Here is a 16466-nt window from a genome sequence, read left to right on the forward strand (position 1 = left end):
CTTGCATTTACCTCCCTAACAACCCCATCCATAAACAAATTAAACAACCATGGAGACATCACACACCCCTGCCGCAAACCTACATTCACTGAGAACCAATCACTTTCCTCTCTTCCTACACGTACACATGCCTTTTGTAATGATATATAAAGTTTAAGTGCTGATGAATCAGTCAGGGCAATCCGCACATCTCTTCAGAAAATGACCTGATATGTTACCATAGTCATCAGGTGCTCTGGAGTAATTACAGCATTATACGAGTTGTGCTGATCAGGGATTTGGGACAGGGGTCAGTTGCTTTGTTGCATCCAATAACTCACTATCCATGAAGCATACCCTCCCATAGACTTGAGCAAGCTGTCACTTAAGATACGTCAAGGCCTATTTCATTATATCCATTAATTGATTCATTCATAATTACCCCAGGACCCCTTCTCTGGGGTCCCCAGCAGCCCAGTGCTGCATTACCTTTAAGTAGTAGGAACTTGATGGGCCCCTTTGAAGTGAGAAGTTCTTTCTGTTTTGTCAACTGATGATGATACAGCCTTGTTAGAGGTGAATTAACACTCATGGTGTAACCTTGTGTAAGCAGAGTCCAGAAACTCACATCATGGCTTTTTTTTGTTCATTTGGTATCTTTTATAACTTGGCCCAAGGTGATTTATAGATTTTGTGTGGTATGCAAAAACAAGTGGTTAACTAGTGGATCAGTTCACATTCACACTTAAGGTTGTACCTCTCAGATCCGATGGTCTCTAGTCTGGCAACTCCAGTGGTCTGGCATGTTTTGTGGATCTCCCACCTGGGTGGCGCTGTTAGCAGTGCTAAGATGCCAAAATCTGTTTATACTGCAGCTGAGCAAATGTTAATTTCTTATATTCAGTTTTTTGCTGAAAATGAAATCCAGAAAAGTTTAAAGTTTCAGAAAACTTTGAAAGGTGCCAGAAGTACAGGATTAGACAGTGCCCTTGTACAATGGTTTAAGCTCCGATGTAATGAAGATGTAAGCATTTCTGGGAGATATTTATCAAGCAGGTCAAAGTTTTTTGTAGAGAACTAAAGGTAGACTATGACTGAATATTTGCAAGGATGGTTATGCAAGTTTAAGTGGAGACATGGAATTTCAGTCAATAGTGTGTGTGGTGAAAAGCGTAGTGCTGACACAGAAACTTGTCGTGTAAGGTCGTATTAAAAGAATCGACGATAACTCCAATTCTCTATTAAACCGAGAGCAATACTTACAGAGTGAGAAAGAGTGTACGAGCCAGCTGCCTAGTTGGGACTGATGTAGTGCTGGCTGGCTGCCTTGACGATAACAGTAGGACAACAATAGTAGCAAGAGTCGACCAAAACCAACTACCAACCTATGGTCGTTCATTATATTAACTGCTCATCACAGAGCTACAACACAGTTTGTGGATGAATTTGCACCGTTAGTGGCCATGGAAAACTTAGCCCAAAACAAGTGTATAATGCAAATGAAACTGCCCTGTATTAGCATTATATGCTACAAAAAACCCTTGCCCAAGATACTGAAGAGCCTCCATCTGGGGATACTTCTGATGTAACAATGAAAAACTTGTTTGAAAGATTTAATGGTTGTATTATTTCCTGAATGAATGAATGAGTGAATGTTGGGGTGAAGAGGGTGGTGAGAGTAAGTGAGCTTGGGAAGGAGACTTGTGTGAGGAAGTACCAGGAGAGACTGAGTATAGAATGGAAAAAGGTGAGAACAATGGAAGTAATGGGAGTTGGGGAGGAATGGGATGTATTTAGAGAATCAGTGATGGATTGCGCAAAAGATGTTTGTGGCATGAGAAGCGTGGGAGGTAGGTTGATTAGAAAGGGTAGTGAGTGGTGGGATGAAGAAGTAAGATTATTAGTGAAAGAGAAGAGAGAGGCATTTGGACGATTTTTGCAGGGAAAAAATGCAATTGAGTGGGAGATGTATAAAAGAAAGAGACAGGAGGTCAAGAGAAAGGTGCAAGAGGTGAAAAAGAGGGCAAATGAGAGTTGGGGTGAGAGAGTATCATTAAATTTTAGAGAGAATAAAAAGATGTTCTGGAAGGAGGTAAATAAAGTGCGTAAGACAAGGGAGCAAATGGGAACTTCAGTGAAGGGCGCAAATGGGGAGGTGATAACAAGTAGTGGTGATGTGAGAAGGAGATGGAGTGAGTATTTTGAAGGTTTGTTGAATGTGTTTGATGATAGAGTGGCAGATATAGGGTGTCTTGGTCGAGGTGGTGTGCAAAGTGAGAGGGTTAGGGAAAATGATTTGGTAAACAGAGAAGAGGTAGTAAAAGCTTTGCGGAAGATGAAAGCCGGCAAGGCAGCAGGTTTGGATGGTATTGCAGTGGAATTTGTTAAAAAAGGGGGTGACTGTATTGTTGACTGGTTGGTAAGGTTATTTAATGTATGTATGACTCATGGTGAGGTGCCTGAGGATTGGCGGAATGCGTGCATAGTGCCATTGTACAAAGGCAAAGGGGATAAGAGTGAGTGCTCAAATTACAGGGGTATAAGTTTGTTGAGTATTCCTGGGAAATTATATGGGAGGGTATCGATTGAGAGGGTGAAGGCATGTACAGAGCATCAGATTGGGGAAGAGCAGTGTGGTTTCAGAAGTGGTAGAGGATGTGTGGATCAGGTGTTTGCTTTGAAGAATGTATGTGAGAAATACTTAGAAAAGCAAATGGATTTGTATGTAGCATTTATGGATCTGGAGAAGGCATATTATAGAGTTGATAGAGATGCTCTGTGGAAGGTATTAAGAATATATGGTGTGGGAGGCAAGTTGTTAGAAGCAGTGAAAAGTTTTTATCGAGGATGTAAGGCATGTGTACGTGTAGGAAGAGAGTAAAGTGATTGGTTCTCAGTGAATGTAGGTTTACGACAGGGGTGTGTGATGTCTCCATGGTTGTTTAATTTGTTTATGGATGGGGTTGTTAGGGAGGTGAATGCAAGAGTTTTGGAAAGAGGGGCAAGTATGAAGTCTGTTGTGGATGAGAGAGCTTGGGAAGTGAGTCAGTTGTTGTTCGCTGATGATACAGCGCTGGTGGCTGATTCATGTGAGAAACTGCAGAAGCTGGTGACTGAGTTTGGTAAAGTGTGTGAAAGAAGAAAGTTAAGAGTAAATGTGAATAAGAGCAAGGTTATTAGGTACAGTATGGTTGAGGGTCAAGTCAATTGGGAGGTAAGTTTGAATGGAGAAAAACTGGAGGAAGTAAAGTGTTTTAGATATCTGGGAGTGGATCTGGCAGCGGATGGAACCATGGAAGCGGAAGTGAATCATAGGGTGGGGGAGGGGGCGAAAATCCTGGGAGCATTGAAGAATGTGTGGAAGTCGAGAACATTATCTCGGAAAGCAAAAATGGGTATGTTTGAAGGAATAGTGGTTCCAACAATGTTGTATGGTTGCGAGGCGTGGGTTATGGATAGAGTGGTGCGCAGGAGGATGGATGTGCTGGAAATGAGATGTTTGAGGACCATGTGTGGTGTGAGGTGGTTTGATCGAGTAAGTAACGTAAGGGTAAGAGAGATGTGTGGAAATAAAAAGAGCGTGGTTGAGAGAGCAGAAGAGGGTGTTTTGAAATGGTTTGGTCACATGGAGAGAATGAGTGAGGAAAGATTGACCAAGAGGATATATGTGTTGGAGGTGGAGGGAACGAGGAGAAGTGGGAGATCAAATTGGAGGTGGAAAGATGGAGTGAAAAAGATTTTGAGTGATCGGGACCTGAACATGCAGGAGGGTGAAAGGCGGGCAAGGAATAGAGTGAATTGGATCGATGTGGTATACTGGGGTTGACGTGCTGTCAGTGGATTGAATCAGGGCATGTGAAGCGTCTGGGGTAAACCATGGAAGGTTGTGTGGGGCCTGGATGTGGAAAGGGAGCTGTGGTTTCAGGCATTATTGCATGACAGCTAGAGACTGAGTGTAAGCGAATGGGGCCTTTGTTGTCTTTTCCTAGCGCTACCTCGCACACATGAGGGGGGAGGGGGATGGTATTCCATGTGTGGCGAGGTGGCGATGGGAATGAATAAAGGCAGACAGTGTGAATTGTGTGCATGGGTATATATGTATGTGTCTGTGTGTGTATATATATGTGTACATTGAGATGTATAGGTATGTATATTTGCGTGTGTGGACGTGTGTGTATATACATGTGTATGGGGGTGGGTTGGGCCATTTCTTTCTTCTGTTTCCTTGCGCTACCTCGCAAATGCGGGAGACAGCGTCAAAACAAAATGAAATAATAGATAATTATTTCCTGGTTTTAAGCTTTGTTCTGCCTTTGATGATACATCAACATGGATGTGGAATGAACTGGCAAGACTACGGGGTTGGGCATATGTTTACATAGGAGGTTTCCATTAGGGATCAATTTCTGTTTTGGCATTGTTTGTGGTCAGGCAGTGACTAGGTCCTAAGGTTGCCGGATTAAAAAGGTTCAACCTGTATTAATACAAACTAAACTATCACTGTATAAGTATTCACTGTGGATGATAAACTAGCTGTTTTCTGTAGTACTGAAATGTCTATCACTTTCAAGACCGAATTTTTTTTACAAGACTTGCATGTTTATTTCCTTCTCACATGAATGGTAATAGATGGAAACTTTTGTGTCAGTCATCCAATTTAATTAGTTGGACTCAATTTAAGAATTAAAGTTTCATGTCTTTCTCACACCACCTTCAGTCATCTTCTTTAACTGTATGACCGAAAATTTTCCTAGAAATACTGCTCCTGTTCTTTGCAGTCATATTGATGTTCTCTTTAAGATTTAATTCTTCAAATGCTCATATTTGCACAGGTTCGCCTCAAGATTATTAAGAAATTAACAGAAGACATAAGTGAGCCAATGTTCAGTGTCCACAAGACTTTGAATGGTTCCAGTCTGGAAGATTTCTTCGATAGGGTGAATGATGCAGTTGTAGTCTCTGGTGTTATGCTGAAGAAGAAAGACAACAAAAAAGATAGGTAATAACTAGATATTACTATTGGTGTAGCTGTTTTGAAGTAACTTACAGTGAATGACACATCACTAGACTCACTACATTTTAATTGCCATATCTTAGCAAGATGAAACAGAGTTGTAAATGGAGATGAAACTTTTGCAGTTTGCACTGAAAGGAAAGCCATCACAATTTCTAAATTTTGTGGATTTTGTACACTGCCCTAAGTTCAGTTTTTCTTTTGTATATATGATAAAGTTGGGCGAGGGAGGTATATTACTGTTTCTACCCACCTGTGTATTGGAAGAGTTAGTGATGACTGTGTCGTGAGCCAGCACTTCATTGGTTGTTAAGTTGCACTCGTTTAACCCAGGTAGCTGTCTTTTCTTTCTGTCACCCTCACATGGACTGCTGATATTCACTCAACAAACATACAGTCTCTCCTTGTCATGCATAACACTTAAGAACACTTAACTCACATGACTCATTCTTTGTAACTCTAGATTTTCCTGTGGTGAGCACCATGTGCTATTATACTTTTTGGCAAAATGGTAAGAGCAATAGATAAGAGAAGTAGGTAGGAACATTAGAAACATTTAGGAAAAAAGTAGGTGGGAGCATTTGGTAGAAGTAGTAGGTTGGAACATTAGGCAGGAACAAAAGGTAGACATATTAGGTAGAAGTAATTGGTAGGAACATTGTTAGGAGTCTCTGAAAACCCTGTGCAAGAGTTGCTCTCTGCTAGTGGCAGAGATAGGGGAGAAAGACTACTGCCTACATATTCCCTGCATGTCATAGAAGGCAACTAAGAAGGGCTGGAGCAGGTGGCTGGAAATCTTCTCTTCCTATATTGCTTTCCAAAAGAATGAACAGGGCAAGGCTGTAAGGCTCCGTTGTCTGTTCTTGATGGTACCTTGTTCATGCGGGAAATGATGAGCATGCATCAAAGAAAAATGAAGCTTAGGATTTCTGGCTGAAGACACTTTTGTTAATGAAATATGTGAGCTCCAGAACATATAATTCAGTTTGTGTAAGAATAAGATTAATGTTATCTTGGTTGTATACTTGCTATGTGGTGACAAAGATGGGGAAATAAAGGAAGCATGCAATGGTTAACTGGGAAAAACATTTGAGATTATTTTAAAAGGAGAAACTTACTGTTAGAAATGACATGAATTGATGAGTAAGTAACAGATTGGAAGGGGAAGATGTATGAGGAAATGGTAGGTAGATATAGGGTTCAAGGAGAATGGAATGTTTGCAATATTGATTCAGTGTACAGCATATATAACCATTTCTAATTTTTAGCATAGGTACTGAAAAGACTGGTTAAAAGTGTTATAACTGTCTTTTTTATGAGAAAGTAAACTATGTTACATGCTTGACATGAGATCCAAGAATGATAGATGAGAGTTTAAGAAACCTTGTAATAGTCATCATAGGCTAACGTTTCATTAACATGTAAACTACAAAGCCTCAACTTTTAGGGGGTCTCTCATAAGGGGGTTTATTGAAAAATTTGAACAAATATTTTTGGCATCACTTAATAGGAAATATCAAGGTAAAGTAAAAAAAGACTCAAAAAATTCAAACAAACATACTGTATCTAATGTTGTGCAGACATTTCAAATTCCTGTTCTCACCAATGATGTGCTGGCTGCTGACATGATATATTATGTCATTACATTGGTGACCAACTATCAGCATGCTTAGTTTACGTAATTTGCTCACATATTTTTTTTCATTTTATGATTATGACACACTTCATATTTAGGGCAGTCTTTGTAACATGATACCCACTGAATATTTGGCAATGATTATACAAAATATTTCACTATGCAATATAGAGGTTTTATTCATATAATTTTTGGATTTACCACCTATTCATTAAGTTTGATTTTCATGATTTGTAGATATTTCATTATTTGCAGTTTTGTTATTCACCACACAATGACCAGAGCCGTATGTATATATACCTGCTGTCACTTGCCATAGAACATTCCACTCATATCCTCTGTCTCAGAATCAGGATCACTGTCCCATTATAATCAAAATTCCACTCAGTATCCATCAAATCAGTATCACTGACATGGTTGCCCCTGAGATTTCTGAGAAATAGAGAGTGATTGTGCCTTAGAGACAGTCAGTAATTTGTTATACCAAGCATGCACAGCAAGTTGTCGAAATCAGCAAGTGAACAGGGGGGGTTGGGCTATACCTTCTCCTTTTGTTTTGCATGGGAAATTGACATTGCAGGATTCTTTCCTAATGTTCCTTAGTTGCTGGTGACATAATGCATTTCTTCATACCAAAAATAGCACCTTCAAATTTGAATGAGGTCGGGAAGAGGCAACACGAAAAGCATGATTGCAGTAGTCATGCTGTAAATGTAAAACTTTATTGAAGTTAAGGGGTTCACAGCAGCATGTTTCTTAAAAGAATAAAATCTTTTTTCTTTAATTGCAGTCCAGGATAATAATATTGTTTACTTTACATGACACTGTAATGAACTTTTAGAATTTATTTTATGACTGTGAGATGTTAACAAAGTTTCACATGATGCTACATTTGACAGGCAAGTGTTGTTGAGCCACCGGAGTGCTCTCCTGGAGCAACTTGATGGTTCAATAGATGCCCCACTAACCCTTCACCTAGCCTGCCTGGTGCTTTTCCAGTCTGTTACCGGAAACATGCTTCATGCATCGGGCAAGTTTGTTCCACATATCCTAGCCCACCTAAAAACTCATTTACCAGCTGACAAATTCTCTGTATTGCAAGATTATCAAGGTAAGCTTTATTATCTGGAACACATAGATTATTTATTTATTTATTTTGCTTTGTCGCTGTCTCCTGCGTTAGCGAGGTAGCGCAAGGAAACAGACGAAAGAATGGCCCAACCCACCCACATACACATGTATATACATACACGTCCACACATGCAAATATACATACCTATACATCTCAATGTACACATATATATACACACACAGACATATACATATATACACATGTACATAATTCATACTGTCTGCCTTTATTTATTCCCATCGCCACCTTGCCACACATGGAATAACAACACCCTCCCCCCTCATGTGTGCGAGGTAGCGCTAGGAAAAGACAACAAAGGCCCCATTCGTTCACACTCAGTCTCTAGCTGTCATGTAATATTAAATGCACCGAAACCACAGCTCCCTTTCCACATCCAGGCCCCACAGAAATTTTTATGGTTTACCCCAGATGCTTCACATGCCCTGGTTCAATCCATTGACAGCATGTCGACCCCAGTATACCACATCATTCCAATTCACTCTATTCCTTGCACGCCTTTCACCCTCCTGCATGTTCAGGCCCCGATCACTCAAAATCTTTTTCACTCCATCTTTCCACCTCCCATCGTCACCTTGCCACACATGGAATAACAACACCCTCCCCCCTCATGTGTGCGAGGTAGCGCTAGGAAAAGACAACAAAGGCCCCATTCGTTCACACTCAGTCTCTAGCTGTCATGTAATATTAAATGCACCGAAACCACAGCTCCCTTTCCACATCCAGGCCCCACAGAAATTTTTATGGTTTACCCCAGATGCTTCACATGCCCTGGTTCGATCCATTGACAGCATGTCGACCCCGGTATACCACATCATTCCAATTCACTCTATTCCTTGCACGCCTTTCACCCTCCTGCATGTTCAGGCCCAGATCACTCAAAATCTTTTTCACTCCATCTTTCCACCTCCAGTTTGGTCTCCCACTTCTCCTCGTTCCCGCCACCTCCGACACATATATCCTCTTGGTCAATTTTTCCTCTCATTCTCTCCATGTGACCAATCCATTTCAAAACACCCTCCTTTGCTCTCTCAAACTCATGAGAAAGAAATTTAAAGCTATTTTGCTTTTACTTTGAAATTTTATATTTTCTATGGAAACTCTGTGTTCCTATATTTCATTTATGATTAGATCCTGCACAAGTTTTCGAAATCACCTCTGTGTACTTTACTTTAGAATACAGTTGATTTCAAATTTTTTGAATACAGTAATTGAAAAGGACCAATGGTCAAAGTGAAAAAAACAGATTTTTTCCAGTATTAGTGGATGCATAGAAGCATTTTGTGCTGTGAATGAAAGGACAAGTGGTCAAAAGGCATCCATGTCTTGTCATTTCATTGTAACACAACAATCATTTTAATTAAATGCTTAATCATAACTTTGTACACTTCTTTATATGTATGTGTATGTATGTGTTGGTTATTTATTTATACTTTGTCGCTGTCTTCCGTGTTAGCGAGGTAGCGCAAGGAAACAGACGAAATAATGGCCCAACCTGCCCACATACACGTCCAGACACGCACATATACATACCTATACATCTCAACATATACATATATATATATATATATATATATATATTTTATCCCTGGGGATAGGGGATTAAGAGTACTTCCCACGTATTCCCTGCGTGTCGTAGAAGGCGACTAAAAGGGGAGGGAGCGGGGGGCTGGAAATCCTCCCCTCTCGGTTTTTTTTTAATTTTCCAAAAGAAGGAACAGAGAATTGGGCCAGGTGAGGGTATTCCCTCAAAGGCCCAGTTCTCTGTTCTTAACGCTACCTCGCTAATGCGGGAAATGGCGAATAGTTTGAAAGAAAGAAAAGAAAAAGATATATATATATATATTTATTTATTTATTTATTTTATTTATTTTGCTTTGTCGCTGTCTCCCGCGTTAGCGAGTTAGCGCAAGGAAACAGACGAAAGAATGGCCCAACCCGCCCACATACACATGTATATACATACACGTCCACACACGCAAATATACATACCTATACATCTCAATGTACACATATATATACACACACAGACATATACATATATACACATGTACATAATTCATACTGTCTGCCTTTATTTGTTCCCATCGCCACCTTGCCACACATGGAATGACAACCCCCTCCCCCCTCATGTGTGCGAGGTAGTGCTAGGAAAGACACCAAAGGCCCCATTCTTTCACACTCAGCCTCTAGCTGTCATGTAATAATGCACCGAAACCACAGCTCCCTTTCCACATCCAGGCCCCACACACTTTCCATGGTTTACCCCAGACGCTTCACATGCCCTGGTTCAATCCATTGACAGCATGTCGACCCCGGTATACCACATCGTTCCAATTCACTCTATTCCTTGCACGCCTTTCACTCTCCTGCATGTTCAGGCCCCGATCACTCAAAATCTTTTTCACTCCATCTTTCCACATCCAATTTGGTCTCCCACTTCTCCTCGTTCCCTCCACCTCTGACACATATATCCTCTTGGTCAATCTTTCCCCACTCATTCTCTCCATGTGACCAAACCATTTCAGAACACCCTCCTCTGCTCTCTCCACCACACTCTTTTTATTTCCACACATCTCTCTCACCCTTACATTACTTACTCGATCAAACCACCTCACACCACATATTGCCCTCAGACATCTCATTTCCAGCACATCCACCCTCCTGCGCACAACTCTATCCATAGCCCACGCCTCGCAACCATACAACATTGTTGGAACCACTATCCCTTCAAACATACCCATTTTTGCTTTCCGAGATAATGTTCTCGACTTCCAAACATTCTTCAAGGCTCCCAGAATTTTCGCCCCCTCCCCCACCCTATGATTCACTTCCACTTCCATGGTTCCATTCGCTGCCAGATCCACTCCCAGATATCTAAAACACTTCACTTCCTCCAGTTTTTCTCCTTTCAAACTTACCTCCCAATTGACTTGACCCTCAACCCTACTGTACCTAATAACCTTGCTCTTATTCACATTTACTTTTAACTTTCTTCTTTCACACACTTTACCAAACTCAGTCACCAGCTTTTGCAGTTTCTTACATGAATCAGCCACCAGCGCTGTATCATCAGCGAACAATAACTGACTCACTTCCCAAGCTCTCTCATCCACAACAGACTGCATACTTGCCCCTCTTTCCAAAACTCTTGCATTCACCTCCCTAACAACCCCATCCATAAACAAATTAAACAACCATGGAGACATCACATACCCCTGCCGCAAACCAACATTCACTGAGAACCAATTACTTTCCTCTCTTCCTACACATACACAAGCCTTACATCCTCGATAAAAACTTTTCACTGCTTCTAACAACTTGCCTCCCACACCATATGTTCTTAGTTCCTTCCACAGAGCATCTCTATCATATGCCTTCTCCCGATCCATAAATGCTACATACAAATCCATTTGCTTTTAGTATTTCTCACATACACTCTTCAAAGCAAACACCTGATCCACACATCCTCTACCACTTCTGAAACTACACTGCTCTTCCCCAATCTGATGCTCTGTACATGCCTTCACCCTCTCAATCAATACCCTCCCATATAATTTCCCAGGAATACTCAACAAACTTATACCTCTGTAATTTGAGCACTCACTCTTATCCCCTTTGCCTTTGTACAATGGCACTATGCAAGCATCCCGCCAGTCCTCAGGCACCTCATCATGAGTCATACATACATTAAATAATCTTACCAACCAGTCAACAATACAGTCACCCCTTTTTTTTAATAAATTCCACTGCAATACCATCCAAACCCGCTGCCTTGCTGGCTTTCATCTTCCACAAAGCTTTTACTACCACTTCTCTGTTTACCAAATCATTTTCCCTAACCCTCTCACTTTGCACACCAACTCGACCAAAACACCCTATATCTGCCACTCTATCATCAAACACATTCAACAAACCTTCAAAATACTCACTTTATCTCTTTCTCACATCACCACTACTTGTTATCACCTCCCCATTAGTTCCCTTCACTGATGTTCCCATTTGTTCCCATGTCTTACGCACTTTATTTACCTCCTTCCAAAACATCTTTTTATTCTCCCTAAAATTTAATGATACTCTCTTACCCCAACTCTCATTTGCCCTCTTTTTCACCTCTTGCACCTTTCTCTTGACCTCCTGCCTCTTTCTTTTATACATCTCTCAGTCATTTGCATTATTTCCCTGTAAAAATCATCCAAATGCCTCTCTCTTCTCTCTCACTTATAATCTTACTTCTTCATCCCACTACTCACTACCCTTTCTAATCTGCCCACCTCCCATGCTTCTCATGCCAAAAGCATCTTTTGCACAAGCCATCACTGCTTCCCTAAATGCATCCCATTCCTCCCCCACTCCCCTTACATCCTTTGTTCTCACCTTTTTCCATTCTGTACTCAGTCTCTTTTGGTACTTCCTCACACAAGTCTCCTTCCCAAGCTCACTTACTCTCACGACTCTCTTCACCCCAACATTCTCTCTTCTTTTCTGAAAACCTCTACAAATCTTCACTTTTGCCTCCACAAGATAATGATCAGACCTCCCTCATTTGGATTATTGATTAGCAGGAACTAAGCTTCAGGATTCTGTGTGTATGAATGTCTTGGAAGTAGACACTGACCCTGACCTATCATCAGATTCCCGTATTAGAAGAATAATTGGGTCAAACTGTCTTTTGACAAATATTAGAACAGCTTTTAAGTATATCGATGAGACATATTTAGTATGCTATTCATGTCCTACATAAGGCCAAAATTAGAATATGCGGATCATGTTTTATCACCTCACCTAGAGAAGTACAAAGCGCTCATACATTAGGTCAAAGACTGGAGACTTTAAATACCTACTTGAGTAGATAGAAGAGTGAGGGATGATCTGATCACAGCATTTAAGTTAAAAGAAATTGATGTAAATGGGCAATGGACTGTTCTTTGAGAGGTGTAAGGACAGAGCAACTAGAGGACATGACATGAAATTAAGTAAGAAACATGTAAATAAGGATGTAAAGAAATACTTTATGGTATCAGAGTGAGTGGTGGATGAATAGAACAGAGTGAGTGAAGACATGGTTAATGCAAACAGCATATATAGATTTAGGAGGTTGTAAAATAGTAGAGAATGTTCAAGAGATGTGGCCCTTGAGTATAAAACTCCCTCTCCTTATGGTAAAAATAGGTGATTAATAGGGATATGTTTTCTGTAATTTAGATCACCAACATGGCTCCTGTGGTGTAAGGTCCTCTGGTAATCTTACTTTTTTGGTATCAACAAATTCTGGAAAGTTTTAACACCTTAAATTGTACATATAAAACTTTTTTCTGTTACTTAAAGAATTAGTCTTTATGATCATGGTGTAAGATATGATAGCATATCTTTTAATGACTTGGGGAAAATCCCCGCTATGTAATGAAAATTATGAGCTATTTTCTTTCAGACCTAGTGATCAAGTCTCTCACAACCAAGAGTGACATGGAGGGCTTGAGTGATGTGAAGCTCAAGCTTGAAGCTTTGACACCAAGTGTAAAGGAAATTGGTATCACTTTTAAAAAAGCAGCTGCTGTATCACATGGCACAGAAGAGTAATACCATGATGTAAAAGAAAGTTTATCTGATAATTATTCAAAAGGTTGTGTCATTTTTACAAACTTGAGTCAAGTAAGGAAAGATAAGTATTAATCATGATAAGAGTGATACCTTCATGTGAAGGAAGCACTTCTGAACCTTTTATGAAAAGTTGTCAGAATTCTTCCAATTACTGATGTGTAGTTTATAGTCTGATGATGTGATCATTTCGTTGCTGGTAAAGGGTCAAACAACATAGCACAGTATAAAAAAAACTTGGTGAAAAGGAATATTGTACAAATATGTGGAATGTTAAGAAAAGTTGTAACAGGTATTACCACATACAGATTATCTGTAGTAGAGATCTTGGAAGTGATGCCTGGCCCTTCTTGATAGCTTAGAACAGAAAGAAAATATTAAGGATTCTATGATTTATCTTTATTGTGAAGTATCTTCGAGACCCAAAGCTGCATAAGACAGGGATATGTGAAAAATAATTTTGAGTGATAGCGAAAATTATGTACTGCAATGATACCTGACATGTCAATTTTTACAAGATGCCACTTGTGCCTGTGTTTACTTTAATGAATTATTCATTGAAAAAATAATTTTTGGATTATGAATTTTTTTGTAAATGGACAATATATTAACTCTGGGGCACTTTCTTTTATGGTCCTTAAGAAATTGCAGTGATGTTAACCATGAAGTGGAAGCCAGTCTGTCCAAAATAGACTGGTTACCCACTGAAACCCCCATTAGGAGATGAGTTAAATGGGAGACTCCAGTTAAGAGTCATACCTGTTGTGGAAACTAGCAATTATTCCTCCACCAGAGTTGGTGGCAAACCATTCTGTAGATAACACATTGACCAGCTTTTACCTAAGATATGTAAGAGTGTAAGGCTTTTGTATGAGTAGGAAGAGAGGAGAGAGAATGGTTCCAAGTGAAGATTGGTCCGCAGCAGGAGTGTATGGTGTCACCATGATTTTTCAATTTGTTTATGGATGAGGGTGTTGAGGAAAGTAAATACTAGTCTCAGAGACAAGGGTGAGCATGCAGTCTCTGGGTCATGATGAGAGGGCTTGAGAAGTTAGTCATTTGTTTGCTGATGACTCAGCACTGGTGGCAGATTTGAGTGAGAGACTGCAGAAGTTGGTGACTTAGTTGGAAAAGTGTGTGAAAGGAGCAAGTTAAGAGTGGATGTGAATAAAAGCACATTGTTTTCCAGATTGTTTCTCAGATTTTCCAAATAACTGAAATTTCAGTGCTTCTGAAGTTTTTCTCTGCTTTAAAAGCTATTACCCCGATGGAGTGTGGTGATGCCTTCCCCTTTGGTTTCATCCCCTGGAGTTGTATAAGCAAGGTCACCACAAGAAAGTGGGATGAGACTTGGATCCTCTTGAAAACTAGTCTCCTCAGGGCACTAAGATTTAACTTTTCCCAATTGTTGAGCTTTCTACCGCAGTAACAGCACCTCTTAACCTCATTGGATAAGATGCTGCCAGTGTATAAATATAATTTAGCCCAAAATATTAACACAACTCATTATTGATAGTCCTTTTTAAGGATATTAGTTTGTTTTAAGCATTATCACAGTTCAATTAGTAGATGTTTAGCACCTCTCTATTCTCTGTGGAAAAACACAGAAATGTGCTACTAATAATGGAATAAGTAACATCTTAAACAGGAGAGATGGATGGATTACTTGTTAAATTTTAGATTCTTTGACAGCCTTTAATTCTGTATTCACAGCAGGCTATTAAAGAGGCAAGAATTTCAACATGTTATTTGGTAATGACTTCTTGGAATGAAAATTGCATTATTGGAAGGGAACAAAGAATATCTTGAGAGGTGTTTCAAACTGGTTGAAAACAACAGAGCCTCAGCCTAAGAATTAGGACTACTATTTCTAATTTGTATAACATTATTTGTTTATAGGACTTTGATTATACCTAAATATGATGACTATGCTAAACTCATGAAAGGTATGAGAAGCATGCAAGAATTTAGATTTTCAAAAATTTAATGGTTATAGCATTTCATTAAAAAAGTACCTTAAGAGAGAAGGAGAATTGGTGCTAGCAGAGTAAAAGCTAGTTTGTACTGTACTTGTATCTGGTCATTCCTAGCTGGCAATGACATGTTACTGAAGATTGCTTTTATTAGCCCATTCTTTTCTTTAACATTCTATAATGTCCTATGAGATAAACACATGCATAGGATTAGCTGAAATTTCAGGCAAGGGAAAGGTTTATAAAATGCCATTTCTAAATAAACCAGTTTAAGCTAATATACTGAACTATTTCAGATCCAAATTCTTTGATTGCAGCCAAGTGTTCATTTCTAAAACTGGATAAAATTGTTGGGTTTGTTACTTATCATTGTGCCATTGACCTTGAATTTTTTATTTCTACATGGTTACTATGCTGTTAATGAAAAAGATTTATTTGTTCTCAAAGTTGGTACTACAGTACACAATATATTTTTTTGCTGAGTTTAATGTAGTTTTTCATTAATGTGGATGCAATATATGTTATCATGTTCCAGTGTTATTACATTTTACCACTTTTGGTATTAGTGTTATTGCAGTATATATTATCTTTCTTCATGTGCAAATATTGATACAGTACATATGTTTTGTACTAATGATGACACAAGACAAAATATATATTGTATTAATATTGCTATAGTACATTATGTGTTTGTGCTAGAGAATGTACTATTGATTATTTGTTAGAATAACATTTGATGTGATTTTATATATTCAAACAGGTTTTTCTTTCTGTCAGTGCCTTTCAGTATCCATTATTTAGCATAGTAAATACTTTCCCCTGTGAACTTTGTATGGCCTAGATGAAAGGCAGCATGCCAGCATGAGTCTGCTACAAGAATTATTGTAAAACATTAATGACTTAGATATATGGAAATGGTAGATATTTTTAGACTAATTTTTGTATGTTGGGTATGCATGAAATGAGGCTGAAAGTTGGTGGAATGTTTGGCTGATATGGAATGAAAGGTGTGGGACTGGCTTTGTTGATATAGATGAATATGAAGAGAAAGGTAGGGAATATGGAATGATTGCAAATGTTAAATATATGCCTTCAAATGATAGTGAAGAGGAAAGT

At 39.3% G+C, this 16466-nt stretch overlaps 1 protein-coding gene across 1 annotated transcript in view; it reads left to right on the forward strand.

Annotated features, from left to right (window-relative positions):
* The window catches only part of Ufl1 (UFM1 specific ligase 1), a 39681-nt gene extending 23558 nt beyond the window's left edge, over positions 1-16123 (forward strand). Inside the window, exons 10-12 of the mRNA XM_071676870.1 lie at positions 4812-4978; positions 7529-7740; positions 13211-16123. Coding sequence (XP_071532971.1) covers positions 4812-4978; positions 7529-7740; positions 13211-13359 — 528 coding nt within the window. The 3' untranslated portion in view covers positions 13360-16123. The remainder of the gene's footprint in view (positions 1-4811; positions 4979-7528; positions 7741-13210) is intronic.
* The last annotated feature ends 343 nt before the right edge of the window (positions 16124-16466 follow it).

Source organism: Panulirus ornatus, chromosome 23 (genome assembly GCF_036320965.1).
Source record: "Panulirus ornatus isolate Po-2019 chromosome 23, ASM3632096v1, whole genome shotgun sequence".
NCBI lineage: Eukaryota > Metazoa > Arthropoda > Malacostraca > Decapoda > Palinuridae > Panulirus > Panulirus ornatus.